At 31.0% G+C, this 18,201-nt stretch overlaps 1 protein-coding gene across 1 annotated transcript in view; it reads right to left on the reverse strand.

Annotated features, from left to right (window-relative positions):
- LOC107440616 (IDLSRF-like peptide) overlaps nt 1-18,201 on the reverse strand; it is a 211,271-nt gene that overhangs the window by 1,073 nt on the left and 191,997 nt on the right. Inside the window, exons 2-3 of the mRNA XM_071184908.2 lie at nt 15,692-15,832; nt 6,064-6,216 (exon numbers count right to left, since the gene is read on the reverse strand). Of these exons, the coding sequence (XP_071041009.1) occupies nt 6,064-6,216; nt 15,692-15,832 (294 nt within the window). The remainder of the gene's footprint in view (nt 1-6,063; nt 6,217-15,691; nt 15,833-18,201) is intronic.

Below are 18,201 nucleotides of genomic sequence, written 5' to 3' on the forward strand. Positions count from 1 at the left end.
TTAGAAATTTTATCTTAAGACTTTATACTAAAGCACATTTCTAATAGGTTTAACGAATTACATGTCATTTATTTGAATTCAAATTTATTTTAATGACTTAGTATTTACTAAAAAGATGTAATTTTTTTTAAAAAAAAAGTTGTTATATGGATTTGAATGATTGTTTTGAATTCTTTGAAATTTGTTCATTTGCAATGTACCTAAGTTAGTAGCGAGCGAAGCGAACCATATAAGATTGCGTAGCAATTTTTGGGGGTTGGCGAGCGTTAGCGAGCAGGGGGCGCACCCCACTAGTTTAAATTTGTTTGTGTTACTAACGCAGTTAGAAAAAGAATATTTTAAAAATTAGGCTTAGTCTAACAAGCGTACAGCAAAACTAGCACATTTTAGGTAGATAGAAAATATGCATAAAAATTGTTATTTTGAATTAAACATTTTATACACTTTTAAATAAATGGAATAATTGGAATTTTAAAAATGGAATAAGTTCCTATTCAGTCTATAAACATGAGATTTAAGTTTCCTCAAAAATTAAGAATTTTTTTAAAATGTTTCTTTTTTTTAAAAATATTTTATTTTTTTAAAACTCTAGTTAAGTAAAGAACACTACTTAATAAGGAATTTGTGGAAGTCATCTCTTTTATTTTGCTTATATATCTGAAAAGAGGTAAAACTTTTTGTTAAGGACCTAAAACAAATAGGTATTGAATAAAAAAAAAATTCTGTTTCTCTTTTATTAATATTTCAGGTTTAATTTTTTAAATCTGAGATGAAAAAAAATCTTCCAGTTCACTGATAATTTTTAATTTTCAAATCTGAGACGAAAAATTATCTGCAGATGCTCTGATAATCTGCAGCGCTCTCTGCTATGCTGAAGGATTTCTGTTATAGGGGCGATCACTACCTAATTCAAAACCCATTTTTATTAAAATTTACATTAGATGATTAAAATTGAATACATCTTTCAAAATATTTCTCTTTGAGGCAGGGTTGTGCTTAGGGGAAAATAAATTTATTTTCTGAAATTAGCTACGATAATTTGACTTTGAATTTGGAAAAATATTTAATGGTGAGCGATGTTTATGTGTTTAGATGCTCAGGGCAAACTTATATATTAGATGATACTGAAAAAATGAGTGTAATCACAGTAAGGAAAAAAATTATTTTGAAACAAAATAATAAGCATTGGAAAGAAAAATTTAATTATATATTTTGAATACCTTTTTATACAACGTGATTAGAAATTTAACTGAGGTAAAAAAAAAAAATCTTCAGCAAAACTTTGTTAACTTAGCATTTAAAAATGCTATTTGAATTTCAATTTTTATGATCTAAAACTTCATTTGTTTAAAAACGAAACTAAATAATATGATAAAGGATCATATTATTCAATATAAAATATTTTGATTTAACTAAAAATTATTTTTTTTTATAAAAATTGATTATAAAATAAAAACAATAATAGATCAAAAGTTTTAATGCTCATAGCTGTCAATTGACATTTTATTTCCTCCCTTCACATTAATACGCAATTCTTAAATTATTTTTAAAAGTTTAACATTACAAATATGATTTAATCATAGTTGGATTTCAGCTTTTCAGTGTTTCATATTTATTAATTTTTAACATTTTACCACTGTAATTTGTATCAGAGGTAGGTTAATGAAAAAGGTGAGCAGCAATTTTATGAAATTTGAGTTATTGTCAATACACTAAAATAGTGTCCTGGCGCTGTTTTGATATACACCGAAGAGACATTACATTATGACCACCCTGCTAATAACATGTAGGACCACCTTTAGCCCTCAAAACTGCTAGCACCCGCCGTGGCATTGATTTCACAAGGTGTTGATAGGTAGTCTGAGGTATCTGGTACCAAGCGCTCACCAACTGGTCCTGCAATTCCCTCACATTGCGAGGGGGTAGCGTGGCAGCACGAATTTGGTTTTTCAAGTAGGACCACAAATGCTTTATTGGATTAAGGTCAGGTGAATTTGGGGGCCAAGACATGACTTGAAAGTCACTGGAATGTTCCTCGAACCAATCCATGATGATTCGACCCTTATGACATGGTGCATTATCCTGTTGGTAAACACCATCCCCCGCAGGAAAAACTGTTGCCATGAATGGGTGAACCTGGTCTGCAACTATGTTCAAGTAGCTTACAGACGTCAGGGGTTGCTCTATGAGGATTATGGGTCCTAATGTGCCCCATGAAAGCATTGTTTCGGGGCGAGAAACCATGAAAACCTGGGCGAGCCCATCGTTATAGATGGAGGGAGGTCATGATGTAATGGCTCTTCGGTGTATATTACTGTGAATGATCGAAATTGGTGGTTGCTGACTTCCACCTGTGAATGTTGACAATCGCATAGTTGCTTAGGTAAATGTCTGAAATATATACTCGGTCTTGTTAAATGCCGCAGCCTGGTATACATTTGCCCGGTATGCCCTACATCAGCGTTTTTTTTTAAATCTTTTAAAGTGAAGTGACACTGCCCAGTATGAATTTAACAGGTACTCCAAACACTGATGTTTTTACTAATCGATCATTAATAGATATGCACCAAAGTGACTATGCGATTGTTGACATTCACCGGTGAAAGTCGACATTCTCTTGGTTTCGGTCATTTACGGTAACATATGTACACACTCTCCTACTCCTTTGGATTTTATTTTTATATTTAATGTGGAAGCAAAATTTCGGCCTACACGCTTGTTTCCTGTTTTAACAAATTTGATTTAACATTCTTTTAATTACCATCACATTTACCTAGTTTAAATACATAAGGAAGATCTGCTAGTATTTTATTGTGCTTATGTAGAAAAATGATTTAAATATTTGGCTACACTGCTCTTCAATAGCTATTTTAAAACCTTTTTGACCAAGCACACTTAATTTTCCCATAACAAGCACAGTGCTGAGGCATTGGGCGAAATTAGAAAAATTTACTTCTGGCCAGTGGCTAATTGAATCATTTTTAATGGTGGCCAATTTTTCAGAAATTGAAATTTATAAATAATTAAAAAATATTGATATTATTAATGTAAGGCAATACTTTTAAATAATTTTTCAATTCACGAATTTTGTCATGTAAACAGATATATACTATATCATACATGTAAAATTTTGTGTTTTATTATCAATTTTCGGGATTTTTATTTTCTATTTTGCCGACCAGGTGGCCGAGTGGTTAGCGTGTCTGACTGCGGAGCTATTGGCCGCGGGTTCGAATCCTCCTCAGGGCATGGATTTTTCTTTCTCTCTCTCTGTGTTCTATGTCCTTTCCGCTATGTGTGAAAGTGACCCGCCCTATAAACGGGTTTGTGGTTGTGTGACGTGGGCGATGCTGCTCCACCGCCTTGGCCCTACTGGGTAACGAGAAGAGAGTAGCAGTTCTGGCATTTCTGTGGCCAATGGGACAAACCCCAAGTGCCCGCCATTAAAAAAAAATTCTATTTTTTCCTTGATTGTTTAATTTTGCATTTTTTGTTCGATTTTTCATTTTTTGCTTAATAAGTTCTATTTTCGTTTCAATGTTCGGTGCTCCTCACACTATTGGTTGTAATCTGGTCCATCCACTTATGTGATTGGGATCAGGGTCGAACAGAAAAAAAAATTATATCTGTCTATTGCGTTTGTTTGACGAATAATTGTAGATGCGAATCGCAGAAAAGCAGAAAAACAACAATTACACAATTTTTACCTTAAATTTCGACGAAGTTAACTATTGTAGTTACTCGTGAAGTTTTTTTAGAAGTAATAATGAATAAATACTGCACACAACCACTCTCTACATGAATTTTTTTTGAAACTACATAATTAGTTAAAGTAAATTCATCAATCCAAACAAATCTTAACTAGTCTTTTTTTTTCTAGTTTCAAACTGATGCAATCTAAATTTTCCCAGCGTTTTTCTAGTGTTTTAAATGGTCTCTCTGGTCCAATTGCGGTTCTGGTGAATTATTTTAACTGCTACCTTTGCTTTTTCACCAAATTTTATCTTGTACTAAGAAAAGTTTGGAACCAGAATAACGATTTGTTTTATCATAGCTATTAACGTTTACACTTTCTGTTAAAGATTTTTCTCAATGGTAGAGAAAAAAAAAAGAAGTTAAAGGCACTGTCTTTATTTTGGTCAATACTTAAACAACTCTCCAGAATCATTCTTCAGGATTTTTAATATAGGGGAGAGTCGGGTAGCCCCGCTCACTTAAGGAGTATTGCTTATATTTCTGTATAATACTGAGTAATGATCAACATTTTTGTATGTTTCTATTGGTTTATCATCTAATTAAATAATGCAAAAAGAATAAACCAAAAAAAGAATGGCTAAACTTAAAAAAATAGAAATTTAAAAAAACATGTTTTTCAGCTCTTTTCAAAATGTGTCGGGTAGCCCCGCCCAGTTACAAAAATTGTGTTTTTTGGCTATTTTTTCAGGTGTAAATGAGAATGACCAATGTATTGACAATAGATAAACCTCATTTATCATTTTTATCACAAAATCATTTTATTTATTGCATATTTATATACTTTTAGTGAATTCTATCATTTAATAACAACAAATGTCATACTTTTTATCATTATTAATGTTTATTAATATATTATAATATTAATATATATTTATATGAAATATTTAACGAAAATAATTTAATTTAAGTAACAATAATTCATAACAATAGTTGTTTGTCAATATAAACTTATTTGGTTGATCTTTTCTTATAAATTTAATATAAAATACTTCTTATAAAATTACAAATTCACTTTGTATTTTGATTGCATTCAAATGCTTCTGTAGATTGATTCGTTCACAAATAAGTGAAAATAAATAAGTAAGCAAATAGCTTATCATAATATTTATGATTTCTTGATATTAAATTTAATTTGGATATATCAATTACATTTTAAAAATATTTAATTTTTCATTTTTAAATACATAAATTTATGTTTCATATAATATTAAAACATATATTTGTTGTTAAAAATGCATATAACATTCAAATTTGAAGCAATAAAATAATAATCTTTGCAACCGTACATTTATCGACGAAATAAAATTGGGCTGTGATACCCGATATTCATGTGAGCGGGGCTACCCGAAATCCAATTTTTTTGTAAATTTGTAATTACTCGAACAATTTTTTACATACAAACTTCTTTCTTTGTGCAAATTAAACTTAAGACTACATACTTTAATGCTGCATGTATAGAAAAATTATTTTTTTAGTATTAAAATGAAGTTTAATCGAAACATTCAATCAATTTTTCTTAATTTCATGACTACTGTATTCAACATATTTTCGAAACTATTGTTTACCATGTTAACAGCTGCATAAATACTTGAAACTTCGAAAATAATCTTTTTTTAATACAACAATTAATGTCCGATGGCCCATTGACTTGAAAAAATATTCTATACATATGAAATTGACTGTGGGCGGGGGTACCCGACTCTCCCCTATATATTATACATATATATATATATATATATATATATATATATATATATATATATATATATATATATATATATATATATATATATATATATATATATATATATATATATATATATATATATATATATATATATATATATATATATATATATATATATATATATATCATAATCATTTGAATCATTTCAAATCATCTTGTTAAAATCATTTGAAATCGAATTATTCTGACAGAATCAACTACTAAAACAAAGTTTGCTGCCATTGGAAAAACAATTTTTGTATAAAGCGTAGAAAATAGCAAAAAAATGTTGTATTAGTGGTAGTTTCGTCTTGAATAGTGAGATCGTGCTTTTTCAAAGTTATCTTCTTCGCCTTAGAATAGAATTTTACATCTGGTTTTAAAATTTCAATTATCTATCTGATACATTGTTAAAAATTTAATAATTTTTATCCGATACGTGTAGGTGTATTTAAATAAGAATTAAAACTCACGATTATTATTTACTGCCTGGATATTTTTTATCAAAATAAATTTAATCAGAATTTTTTTTAAATTTTGAAATCTATCTTAATTTCAAGAACATTTTTATGGGATATTACCTGATAGAGCAACAGCAACTTTGGGTACACCTCCTAAAGGAGCAAGTGCATCTCGGGCTTTCTTTCCAAAGAGCTTTTCCAAGAAGTTGGGTCCGTGGTTGGCTAACAGAGCTTGCAGGAAATTTGCTGTCTCTTCAACAGGTGGTCGCTTAGCTGTGAAAAAAAAATTAGGGCATTTATATTAAATAAACGTTTCAATTTCTTAAACACAATATAATTTTAAAAAAATTATTTTTGGTGCAAAAGTAAGGGATTTGGTTGTGCATTTGAGCCTTCTCCACATTTGAATTTTTAACCTTGATCATTAGATTTACAATCTAAGGGGACCATTTAAATGCATAAACATTTCTTCTGTATTACAGAGTAGAGGCAAGATGGAGCACACTATATGGATTGTAGATCAACTCATGACTCATAATATCATTGTACGCTGCTATGTTCTCTCAATTACAGACTGGCCGCAAACGCAAAATGCAAAACTTGAACGAAATCGGTCGAATAGTTCCTTTGAAATCAAATTTCAAAAATCTGACTTTTTAAAACTTCGACTTCTCCGGAATTATATATTTAGCCAATTTTCTTCAAACTTCGTATTTTGCCTCATAAAAATACACTCTTTAAAATTTTGTAAAAATTTGTACTCCTGGCTATTTTGAATTTTTCAATAAATTAATCGATGAATCATTCAGTCGCTGAATCATAAAATAAAATAATGAAAAAATTAGTATACATTATTGTCTACATTGAATTATTTTTCGAGAAACAAAATTCTGGGCAAAAATTTTTCAATTTGATTAAAAAGTCCTGATCCTAAAAGTATGATCCTGGCTATTTTGAATTTTTCAATAAACGAATCGATGAATTATAAAAATAAAATAATGAGAAAATTAGTATACATTATTGTCTACATTGAATTATTTTTCGAGAAACAAAATTCTGGGCAAAAATTTTTCAATTTGATTAAAAAGTCCTGATCCTAAAAGTATGATCCTGGCTATTTTGAATTTTTCAATAAACGAATCGATGAATCATTGAGCTGATGAATTATAAAAATAAAATAATGAGAAAATTAGTATACATTATTGTCTACATTGAATTATTTTTCGAGAAACAAAATTCTGGGCAAAAAGTTTTCAATTTGATTAAAAAGTCCTGATCCTGGCTATTTTGAATTTTTCAATAAATGAATCGATGAATCATTGAGCCGATGAATTATAAAAATAAAATAATGAAAAAATTAGTATACATTATTGTCTACATTGAATTAGTTTTCGAGAAACAAAATTCTGGGCAAAAAGTTTTCAGTTTGATTAAAAAGTCCTGATCCTAAAAGTATGATCCTGGCTATTTTGAATTTTTCAATAAATGAATCGATGAATCATTGAGTCGATGAATCATAAAATAAAATAATGAAAAAATTAGTATACATTATTGTCTACGTTGAATTATTTTTCGAGAAACATAATTCTGGGCAAAAATTTTTCAATTTGATTAAAAAGTTCTGATCCGAAAAGTATGATCCGGGCTATTTTGAATTTTCCAATAAATGAATCGATGAATCATTCAGTCGATGAATTATAAAATAAAATAATAGAAAAATTTGTATACATTATTTCCTACGTTGAACTATTTTTCGAGAAACATAATTCTGCGCAAAAATTTTTCAATTTGATTAAAAAGTTTTCGAGATGTAACTAAGTACGGAAAAATTAAAGATAGGATTAAAACGGGTTCAAACTTTTGATTGCTTGCCTGACTGAACTATTGGGATCATATTTCCCAGATTGTGGCTAATTCCTATATTTGGGGGTAAGGAATCAAAACCCGTCGAATTTTTTTAAAATTCTACATGCCAAATAATACAAATTGTTATTTTATGTAGCAAAATACGAAATTTGAATGAAATCGGTCAAATAGTTCTTGAAAAATCGAATTGTAAATATCTGACTTTTGGGATCTATTTGACCGATTTTGTTTATATTTTGTATTTTGACATATAAAATTACATTCTTTAAGATTACGTAAAAACATGAATACCAAATTTGTTATACTATTTTTAAATAAAATAATTAACACTGATAAATAATTAAATTTTTTGCATGAAATTATTTTTTAATGAGCGAATTTTATAATTGTGTGAAATTTTTTTAAAAATTCGCTCGCATAAAATTACGAAAAAAAGTAAAATTAAAATTAAGGAGCCAAATTTAGGACAGATTTCTCGACCAATCCATTCGAGTTTTTAATTTTAATTTTATTTATTTTTATTTTTTTATTTTGTTTTGAATAGATAGAAAAAAATTCATCAATTGTGACGAAATTTGCTTCAAATCAAAGTTAAAAACAAGAAGGATGAAAATAATTAATCTTAATCTTTTTGCGGGTATAAGATTTTTTTCCTTACATTAGTGAACTATTGTGAATTTGGATTTTAATTTCGTTCCCCTCAAAAATCGAATCTTGGTGACTCCTATGACTTAATCGAATATAATGAGAAGCCACATTTCTTCCTAAGAAAGCATTTTACTGTTAAGTATATACTGTTAAGTATATACAAATATCTACCGTTTTCTAATCACGAATACCCCCTCCCCCCACACACACTAAATCCGAGTAGAATTAACCAAATTTACCTGATACTTCGTAGCGATGGCAAAAATACTTGTTTTTGCATTTTTTAATTATTATCATCAATTTTGAAAAATAAATGGTCCCATTGAAAATTGTTAAAAGCTAATGGAATTAAATAGATGCTTTATTGTTCGATAAATCCTTTTATTGATGTATTACTCTTTCATTAAAACGCCGTACATCAATCCTGTTAAACTCAAGAACGCCAAAAACGAACATAATATCTGTAAATCTTACAGTCTTAAGAGGAAACAAAACATTTAACGCTTTTCCAATAACTTTCAGGATAAATGGACACAAAACGTTACAGGAAAAAAAAAGTTTGATGTTCACCTGTGTTTTGAGGTTCTTCATTTATCTTGATTTCGTAAATGCATTTTCCTTTGCCAGAACAGATGACGTGTAATTCTTCACGGCATTTTCTTATGGTACTTAAGTTTTGCGCGGGAACTTGACGTGAATTTATCGTAATGTTTTATCACATTAGGCGAAATATACGAGAGAGAGTTGTAAAAAAATTTAGAATTACATACTAATGTGTTCGATATAGAATGAATTTGAAATTCGCTGAGCATCGTCTTCAGTTGAGAAACTCATAAATCGTTTGATCAGAAAATAATAAATCTTTGTTAAAAACAGCATGTATAGGAACGATTTAAGTCTATGGTAAGTGCCAGTTTAATCGAAGAGAATTCTTTATTGAAGATCTAAGAATGAAAAATGCTCACGAGAGCGAAAATGAATAGTTATTTGTTTGGGTCTACTCGTAAAACGTTAATGGGTTTATTAACCTTCCATTTTTTAAAATCTTATACAGCGATTTTACGTCTTTGAGATCTATTTCTATGTTTTAAAATATTGAAGACTAATAGCAACTTTTCATAAAGGTGTAGAAATTATTAGGCTTAACTTCGACCTGAAGAATAACTCCAAAAGTTTATGCATTTAGATAAGTATTTTATTTGGAACTAGATTAATCGAATTCTTCGTACTGGATCAAAAAAAAAAAAATCTGTACTGAGCAACACTGAGAAAACATGCACAAATTTAAAAGACATATCAACAAAAATAAATCTAATTTTCTTCATTTAATAACATATTTTGTTCTTCCCGGTGGCTTTACGTTATTATATTAAGCAAAAGAGGAGTAGTTTTTCCCATGAAAATAAAGATTCACTGCATTTATTTGGCATGATGTCCGCTGTCAAGTTATTTTCTCCGGTATTTATCTCTTTCAATGAACAGTAAAGAACCTCTTCCCACAGCATTTGTATTAACACTATACAGTACTGATGCAGTTTGGACAAGTGCCAACTAAACTAATATAATACAATGTCTCTATATCTAGAATCAATTAAAATTGCGCCAATTCTCATTATACCAGTAGCGCCTATTACCAAAAGTAATTAAGTATTATTCCCTCAATAATAGTAGGACAAATTTTTACATTTCTTCAAAATGAAATACTACTAATTATGCAATAAATTTGCCTTTCAATACATAAGTTATTTAATTTTATTTAAAAAACAGTTTCTTTTAAATTTAGTTTTAAGGAGTAGCTTTTTTAAAGCATGACAACAAACTAGATTAAAACGTGTTTTTATATAAATGTAAGAACACTCATTAGGTGACGTAGTCCATTCACGTAACAACGTTCACGTTAATCATTGAGCTTAGCTGGCATAACGAATTAAAACATAATTAGACAATAAAAACTTACAAAGAACTCATTTTTCTTATAAACGAGAGCTATAAGCTATCAAACATCACTACATCATTAATAACATATTAATTTATATGAATGTAGAGTTCTAAGTCAATGAGAAAATTTCATTTTTCAAACATCTCTCAATAATGATTTAATTGAAATATTTGAACAAATGTTTAGGTAGGAGGTTAAAATTGCCCCTTTCAACTACTGTCTTAAATTCACAAACTGTTACTAGAGTTATAAGAGAGACAGACACACAGACAAAACTCTTCAATTCGTTATTGTAGATAATTTAAGTACTGTGACTTTTAAAATATAGGCACAAAGTATCCTTTCTAAAGTATTCAGTATTTTTCGAGAAAAAATGTTGTTTGTTTAAATTGTTAAGAAAAATTCCATTCTGGTTTAAGAACACTACGTAAAAACGTAACTCATTAATTTTGCAAGTGAGACCTATTAATGCAAAAACTTAAAGCAAGAGCGAGTTTTCTTTTTCTTGTGACGAGGTGATTATAACTTTAATTAAAAGTCGAACGAAAGCACGTTGAATAAAAGAAAATCTAAATAAAATTGCAGCAAAAATATACGTAAGAAACTTTGATATAAGTCCATTGCTCAAATGTGCTTATGTTCCCAAGATTCAAAATAAGCAGATTTATTTTTGGGAAAATGTAGAATATTCTTAAAAAAAAAGTTTTACGTACATGAGAAATTCTTTCCCCACTTCAACATGAAACCAATTTTTTTTTCGTTTTAAACTTTCTCGTTCTGTTTTGAGCAGTATTTTTACTTGAATAGCAGTATTTATATTTTTATTTGAATGGTCGGAAAAAAACTTATAAATGCTTAGAAAGCCCATTTTTTCCCTTAAATTCTTTTTAAAATTATTTTGAACGTTATAAAGGAGAAAGTGATGCGCTATCATGTATGAAAACCGTAATATTTATAATATATTACCTCTTAACCATGTAACCATTTTTTTCGTTTCATACTTTCTCGTTCTGTTTTGGCAGTATTTTTATTTGAATAAGAAATGGTCGATAAAACTATAAAACTTATAAATGCTTAGAAAGCATATATTTTTCCTTAAATTCTTTTTAAAATCATTGTGATTGTTATAAAGTAGAAAGTCATGAGTAATCATGAATGAAAACCGTAATATCTATAATATAATACCTCTCAAACATAAAACCAGTTTTCTTCGTTTTATACTTTCTGTTTTGGGCGGTATTTTTATTTGAATAAGAAATGGTTGATAAAACTTGTGGTTACAAGTTGATGCTAAATGCTTAGAAAGCACATATTTTTTCTTAAATTCCTTTTAAAAATAATTTTGCACGCTATAAAGGAGAAAGTGATGTGTATTCATGTATGAAAACCATATTATCTATAACATAATATCTCTTAAACACGCAACCATCTTTTTCGTTTCATACTTTCTCGTTCGGCAATGGGCAGTATTTTTATTTCAATAAGAAATGATCTATAAAACGTATCAATAATGCCTACAATGCGAAATTGTATAAGATGAATTAAAATTATTTTGCAACGGAAAACAAAAACAAAAAAAGTTCCCTAGAGTTGTTTGAAAACATTGCAGTAGAGATGTTAACTTGATCCGTATTGACAGAAAATAGTGATAGCAGAATGAATTCATAAATGTAAGATTTTCGCACACATTAATTAGCTCTATTGAAAAAAAAAAAAAGAAAATGCGATAGTAAAATGTACATTATGTCTTAAAATTTTTTTTATAATGTAAAATTTTTGTCGTTCAGAGGTGTTACTCTTTATTATTTATGCAATTTATTCTAACTATAAATAAACTAAGCCTAATCAAAGCTTTTACCTTACACTTACGATGTATCAAGAAGTGACGTTAATCGATTTACTCGATTAAGTCGATTTACGAGTCATTACAAATCAATTTCGCAATTTACAGTGATGGAACGAACGCAGAAAATGTAAAAGGGTACGATTTCTTATCATTAATATTTAATTTCCCAATTTAACTATTCGTAAGTATCACCCTACCTTAGTATCAGGGATATGTATTGGATCGAAAATCTTTTAACTATATTTTCTGCCCGAAGGCCTCGATTCTGCAGAGACTCTAAACTATTAGGCCATAAGCAGAGCGTGAAGAAGGCACACTTTATATTCTTAGAAAATTGTTCGTTCATTTTAAGATTTATTTATACATTTATGCATAAATAGACATACATACAAAAAAAAGCCGTAGTGGCTCAGGGGATAGAGAGTTCGCCTTCCAATGAGGTGAATCGGTTCGAATCCCGGCGATGACTGATACGAATTCCGCATCTGGCTCACACTGACCACAGTGCTGACGTAAAATATCCTTTCTGGTAGACGGATCACGGGTTAGAATTCCCTTGCCGTCAGGTTAACCGTGGGAGGTTTTCCTCTCCATGTAACGCAAATGAGGGTTAGTTCCATCAAAAAAGTACCCCACGAAGACAAATTCTTCCCCAATACTTGATACAGAGCCGCTATGGATTAGGGGATAGAGCGTTCGCCTTCCATTGAGTGGAACCGGTTTTGAATCCCAGGGGTGGTTGGTCAATACGAATTCCGCATCCGGCTCGCACCGACCACAGTGGTGACGCAAAACATCCTCAGTGGTTGACGGATCATGGATTAGAGTCCCCTTGCATTCGGGCTAACCGTGGGAGGTTCTCGTGGTCTTCCTCTCTTTACATAATGTAAATGCTGGTTAATTCCATCAAAAAGTCCTCCATGAAGCCAAATTTCTCCCAACACTTGATCCAGGAGTTCCTTTTCTTCTGGATTGGGTTCAAATTTACAAGACAACGTAGTTGAACATAAGTAGTCGTAAACCCGAAAATTGGGTCGACTGTTCAACGACGGTTATAATACTTGATACAGGAGTTCCCAGGTCTTCCGGATTGGGTTCAAATTTACTAGGCTACGTAGTTGAATATAAGTTGTCGTAAACCCGAAAATTGGGTCGACTGTTCAACGACGGTTATAATACTTGATACAGGAGTTCCCAAGTCTTCCGGATTGGGTTCAAATTTACTAGGCTACGTAGTTGAATATAAGTTGTCGTAAACCCGAAAATTGGGTCGACTGTTCAACGACGGTTATAATACTTGATACAGGAGTTCCCATGTTTTCCGGATTGGGTTCAAAATTACTAGGCTGCGTAGTTGAACATAAGTAGTCGTAAACCCGAAAATTGGGTCGGCTGTTCAACGACGGTTGTTATAAAATAAAAAATATTTCAGCATGCAATGCATACATTCATCAATCTCAAAACAATCGAACAGTTTTCTAAAAACAAAAAGTGTGCTCCCCTCACGCTACGCCTATGTTTGAGACTACTACGAATCGTTTTTTTTTTCATTGATAGTAAACTAAAGCAAAATTTTTTAAATAAAAAGAAATTAGTGGATTTTGAGCTTTCATTTATTTAACCTTATATGTAACTGTTTTAATTATTTGTGTTTAGTGGTGGACGAAATTCGAAATTTCATTTTTTGTGTTTAGTGGTACGATGAGATTTCCGGCTATGGGTTGCTATGCAATTCTCAATCCTTATCCCTCACCTCATCCCCAAGTTTGTTATCTCTGTTGTTGATTCCCTTTTCAAAATTTTAAAAGGGGAGTCTTTTTTTCTTTAAGTAACCAGATGGTAAATTGTTTTTAAAATTATGCTTTCTGATTAGAGCTCCATTTTTAAACAGATATTTTTGAAAACGAAATTTGGTATCTAAATTTCTCTTTACAATGAACCGAATTGTCCTGCTTTATTTACTTTTTGATGAGAAATCGTATGAATAATTCCATAATCGAGTTCTCATTTTAAAAGGCGTCGCCATTCTCAGATCTAGAATAATTTCTTCGTTCACTTGAAAGGTATTATGCAAATGGCGGAAATCCCGAAATGGAGGAAAAGTTTTAACGAGGCGAAAGTTTCCTTCCAAGTGGAATGGTTAATCATATGGCCTTAAGCCTGCTTTTAAGGGCTCACAGAATGTCTGGGCTTTAAAGAAATTTTAAGCTCCATCTTGTCTTTGTTTTGAAATGAGATGCTTACTTTTGAAATTTTCAGGGAGATTATTTTTCCTGTGGATGGAAGTTAAAGTAATCAATTATGAAATCGATTGAAGATCTCAACGTTTTTTGTACAAAAATATGGTATTGATAAGTTTGCGCTAGGAACGTTTAGTTTTGACTTAAACCATTCATTGTAAAATTATAACCATATTGAAGTGATGGTACTTTTTTTCCCAAAATCGTTCTATTCTAATGTAATCTATTCTAATGTAAATCATTCTAAATGTAATAGTTCTATTCTAATGTAAATCGTTCTAAATGTAGTTTACAATAATAATAGCACTTTGCACAGAGAGTTTAAAGAAAAATTAATTAAGCAATTATCAGCATTAAAACATCGACTCTCACTAGTTGTGTATAATGCTGCAAAAAAAAAAAAAAAACGGACCTTGATTTAATGATCGCATTTTCATTTTCTTAATGGTCGGAGGGGGAGACTTCAAATATGCAAATTAATCAGAATTTTATATTACGATATTTTAAGTTGCAAAATCAGACACAAAAAATATTTTTTTTTCTGTATACGCATACCTTTTTTGCGTCGGACTCACGTTTCTGACCCCTAAAACATTGAGGGTAGCCGCAATCTGGGAAATATAGTCCTCCATAGTTTGCTCAGGTGAGCGATCCAAAGTTTGGAACCCCTTAATGTTAATTTTACTTTTTGTGTATTTCGCCATATCTCGAAAACTTCTTAAGCGAAATGAAAAATTTTTTGCACACAATTATAAAATTCGTTTATCCAAACATGGTTTGAAGCAATGGTTGTTCAAAAACTGGATTGGCTTTCTCAGGACCCCTATCTAAATAGCACAGAACACCTTTGGGACGAATTAGAGCACATGTTACATAGCCAGTCAAATCGACCATCCTCACTGGAAGCAGTCCCTTCAGATGTGATGGAAGTCAATTCCCATCAAAAAATTGTTGGAAAGTCTTCCTAGACGTGTGCAGTTTATCATCGACGCAAAAGGGGGGCCAACATCATACTAATATGTGTCCTCAGGACGATCTAAGTCCATACCACTGGATGTCCAGAAGCCTTTTATCAGATAGCATACATGCTATCTGATCAAGGCTATACCTTTGATTAGATAACATATCAGATGGCATACTATGATTTGCATAACGAATGAAAAGAGAGACATTATAACGAGTCATTGCAAAATAAGCTATTTCATTTACCTGCAGTACATAGTCTCAAGTCTTCATCATAACCATCTGGGCAATCGGGAGCACCATCGCAGAGATATTGAATGGAAATGCAGATAGTTTTCTCTCCAGGGCATCGGAAGGGCTGTGTTGGATGGCATCTTTCTAAATCCACTGGAAGAAAAAAGGAGAGTTTTTTAATTTCTGTCGGAAAGATCTGTACAAAATTCTATCCTGTGTAGGTAGGTACTTTGTTTACGTCACACTAGAGCTGCGCAATGGGCTATAGGCGACTGTCTGGGAAACGTCCCTGAGGATGATTCGAAGACATGGCATCGCAATTTTGATCCTCTGCAAAGGGAATGGCACCCCCTCTTTGGTAGCGCGACGACCTGCGAGCGAAGTCAAGCACTTTACGGTAGCACAGTTTAACGAGGAGCGATACCGCACACCCTCAGACACCTTCACAGACTGATCCAAGTGGTCACCCACCCGCAAACTGACCACAGGCAGTGATGCTTGACTTCGGTAATCAGCTGGGAACCATGTCTTAACAATCAGTCTACTGCGGGACTGGTCGTTTGTAGTTACATAGAATGCTGCCAATAATTATTTCAAAACATTAGTTACGAAGTTTTAATCATTTAAATTATAACTTCACTGGGTTGGTATAAGGTGTAATTGTATTCAGAGGTTGTGAGATAAAGTCTTTGACAATAGTGTGAACCGATAAAATTTTAGTAGCTTTTATCTCCTAAACTTTATGGTTTTCACATCAAACGCATGGAAGCGTGGTGGCGGGTTCGAATCCCACCGTAACTTTGGATGCATTCTTTGTTATGTCCTTCTCTAAGTTGTTCCATCTGTCCCTCTACATGACAAAGGTTTATAGGCCTCTAAATTGAGCAAATAAGCCTGCAAATGTATGTAATTCCAATAAAGCAATACCGCAAGGTAGCCAAGTCTTTACCCTTTCAGAGAATTTTTTTCTAGTGGTTGCAAATGTTTTAATGTATGATTCTTTATTTACTAAATTTGTCCTAAAGTTTTTTTCCTACACCATTATATGTGAATGATTCAAAAGTTTACATGAAACGCCACTTCGTTGCTGATTTCTTGAGGTGAGGCTTTTAAAATGTTGACAAAATTAACAAAAATAGAAAAAAACTTTCGTTTTCGATTGTTTACAACCCAATAAAATATTTTGCAAAAAGTGCAGTAGTTGGTAACTCTGCAACCATTTTTAAATTATGAAAATGTTGAGAAAAAGAGGATCATTTTATTTTGGACAAACATAAAATGACCGCAATTTTCAACACTTAACAAAGTATTTTCCCCGCTGTTCTGAGTTAAAGTGGAAATTTTTAAAAAGAAATAGAATATTTATAAAACTTTTATCAAAACTTAAGAACAATACCATTTGTCTAAATGACTTTCTTTATTTGCTTAAATTATTTATATGAAGTAGTGGACAAAATTCTTTGAAATCATATTTATTAAAATATCAATACATTCCCTTTGTTACCACTGGGAAAAGTATTTTCTAAAACTTCGGAATTTCCGCAATAGTTGGACGGTATTTTATATTATTTCATAACCGTCGTTGAACAGACAACCCAGTTTTGAGTTCACGACTACTAACGTTCAACTCCGTAGCCTTGTAATTTTGAACCCAATCCCAAAGACAAGGGAGTTCCTGGATCAAGTTTTGGGAAAAATTTGCCTTCGTAAAAGAACTTTTTGATGGAACTAACCCGCATTTGTGTTACATAAAAAAGAAAACCACACAATGGAAGCAATGGTAAGGCTGATAGCAATGGGCCATTCCTCTTATTTTATGACAATCGTTGAACAGCCGATCCAATTTTGAGTTTACAACTAGCAAAGTTCAACTACGTAGACTTTTAATTTGTTGAACTTAATCCAGAAGACAAGTAATATCCTTGATCAAGTATTATATAAAAAATATTCCTCTTAATTAATATTTTCAAAATAATGTAGTATTTTATTTTATAATACGCTCACAATTAATTTCATATATTTTGTTTGTAAAGTCGTGGTTCCTCCTCAAAATAGTTGACCATTTAGAGTAGCATAACCGAAAAAAATTGGGCACCGCTGATATAGTAAATGTAATTTAGAACTTTATAAGTAAGTAGTTTAAACTAAAAATTATTAATGATAATCTCTAAATATGATTAATCGTAAGTTTTTGTATTAACCATAATGTTCATGATATAAAACCATTAATCACGTCCATTTTAATGAGTATTAGAAACGCTTTGATTTTCGAGTAACCTTTGAGAATACTTGCTTCAAAGTTACGGATGAAAAAATAAGTTACTACTTAACTTGCATTTACCATAGTTTCTTTAGCTAGCTTACAATTACTGAACTTAATCATTTAGTTTAGAGGATAAACAATATTTTTGCCTTTTTTTAAAAAAAAAAAAGAACTTCAACCAACCACTAATGATGACTTGTTGTTCAAAACATTAGACTTGTTGTTGAAAACATTAGCGACTTTCTAAAACTAAGTTTCA

This window comes from Parasteatoda tepidariorum, chromosome 5 (assembly GCF_982258835.1).
Source record: "Parasteatoda tepidariorum strain Cologne lab strain chromosome 5, Ptep-v5.0, whole genome shotgun sequence".
NCBI lineage: Eukaryota > Metazoa > Arthropoda > Arachnida > Araneae > Theridiidae > Parasteatoda > Parasteatoda tepidariorum.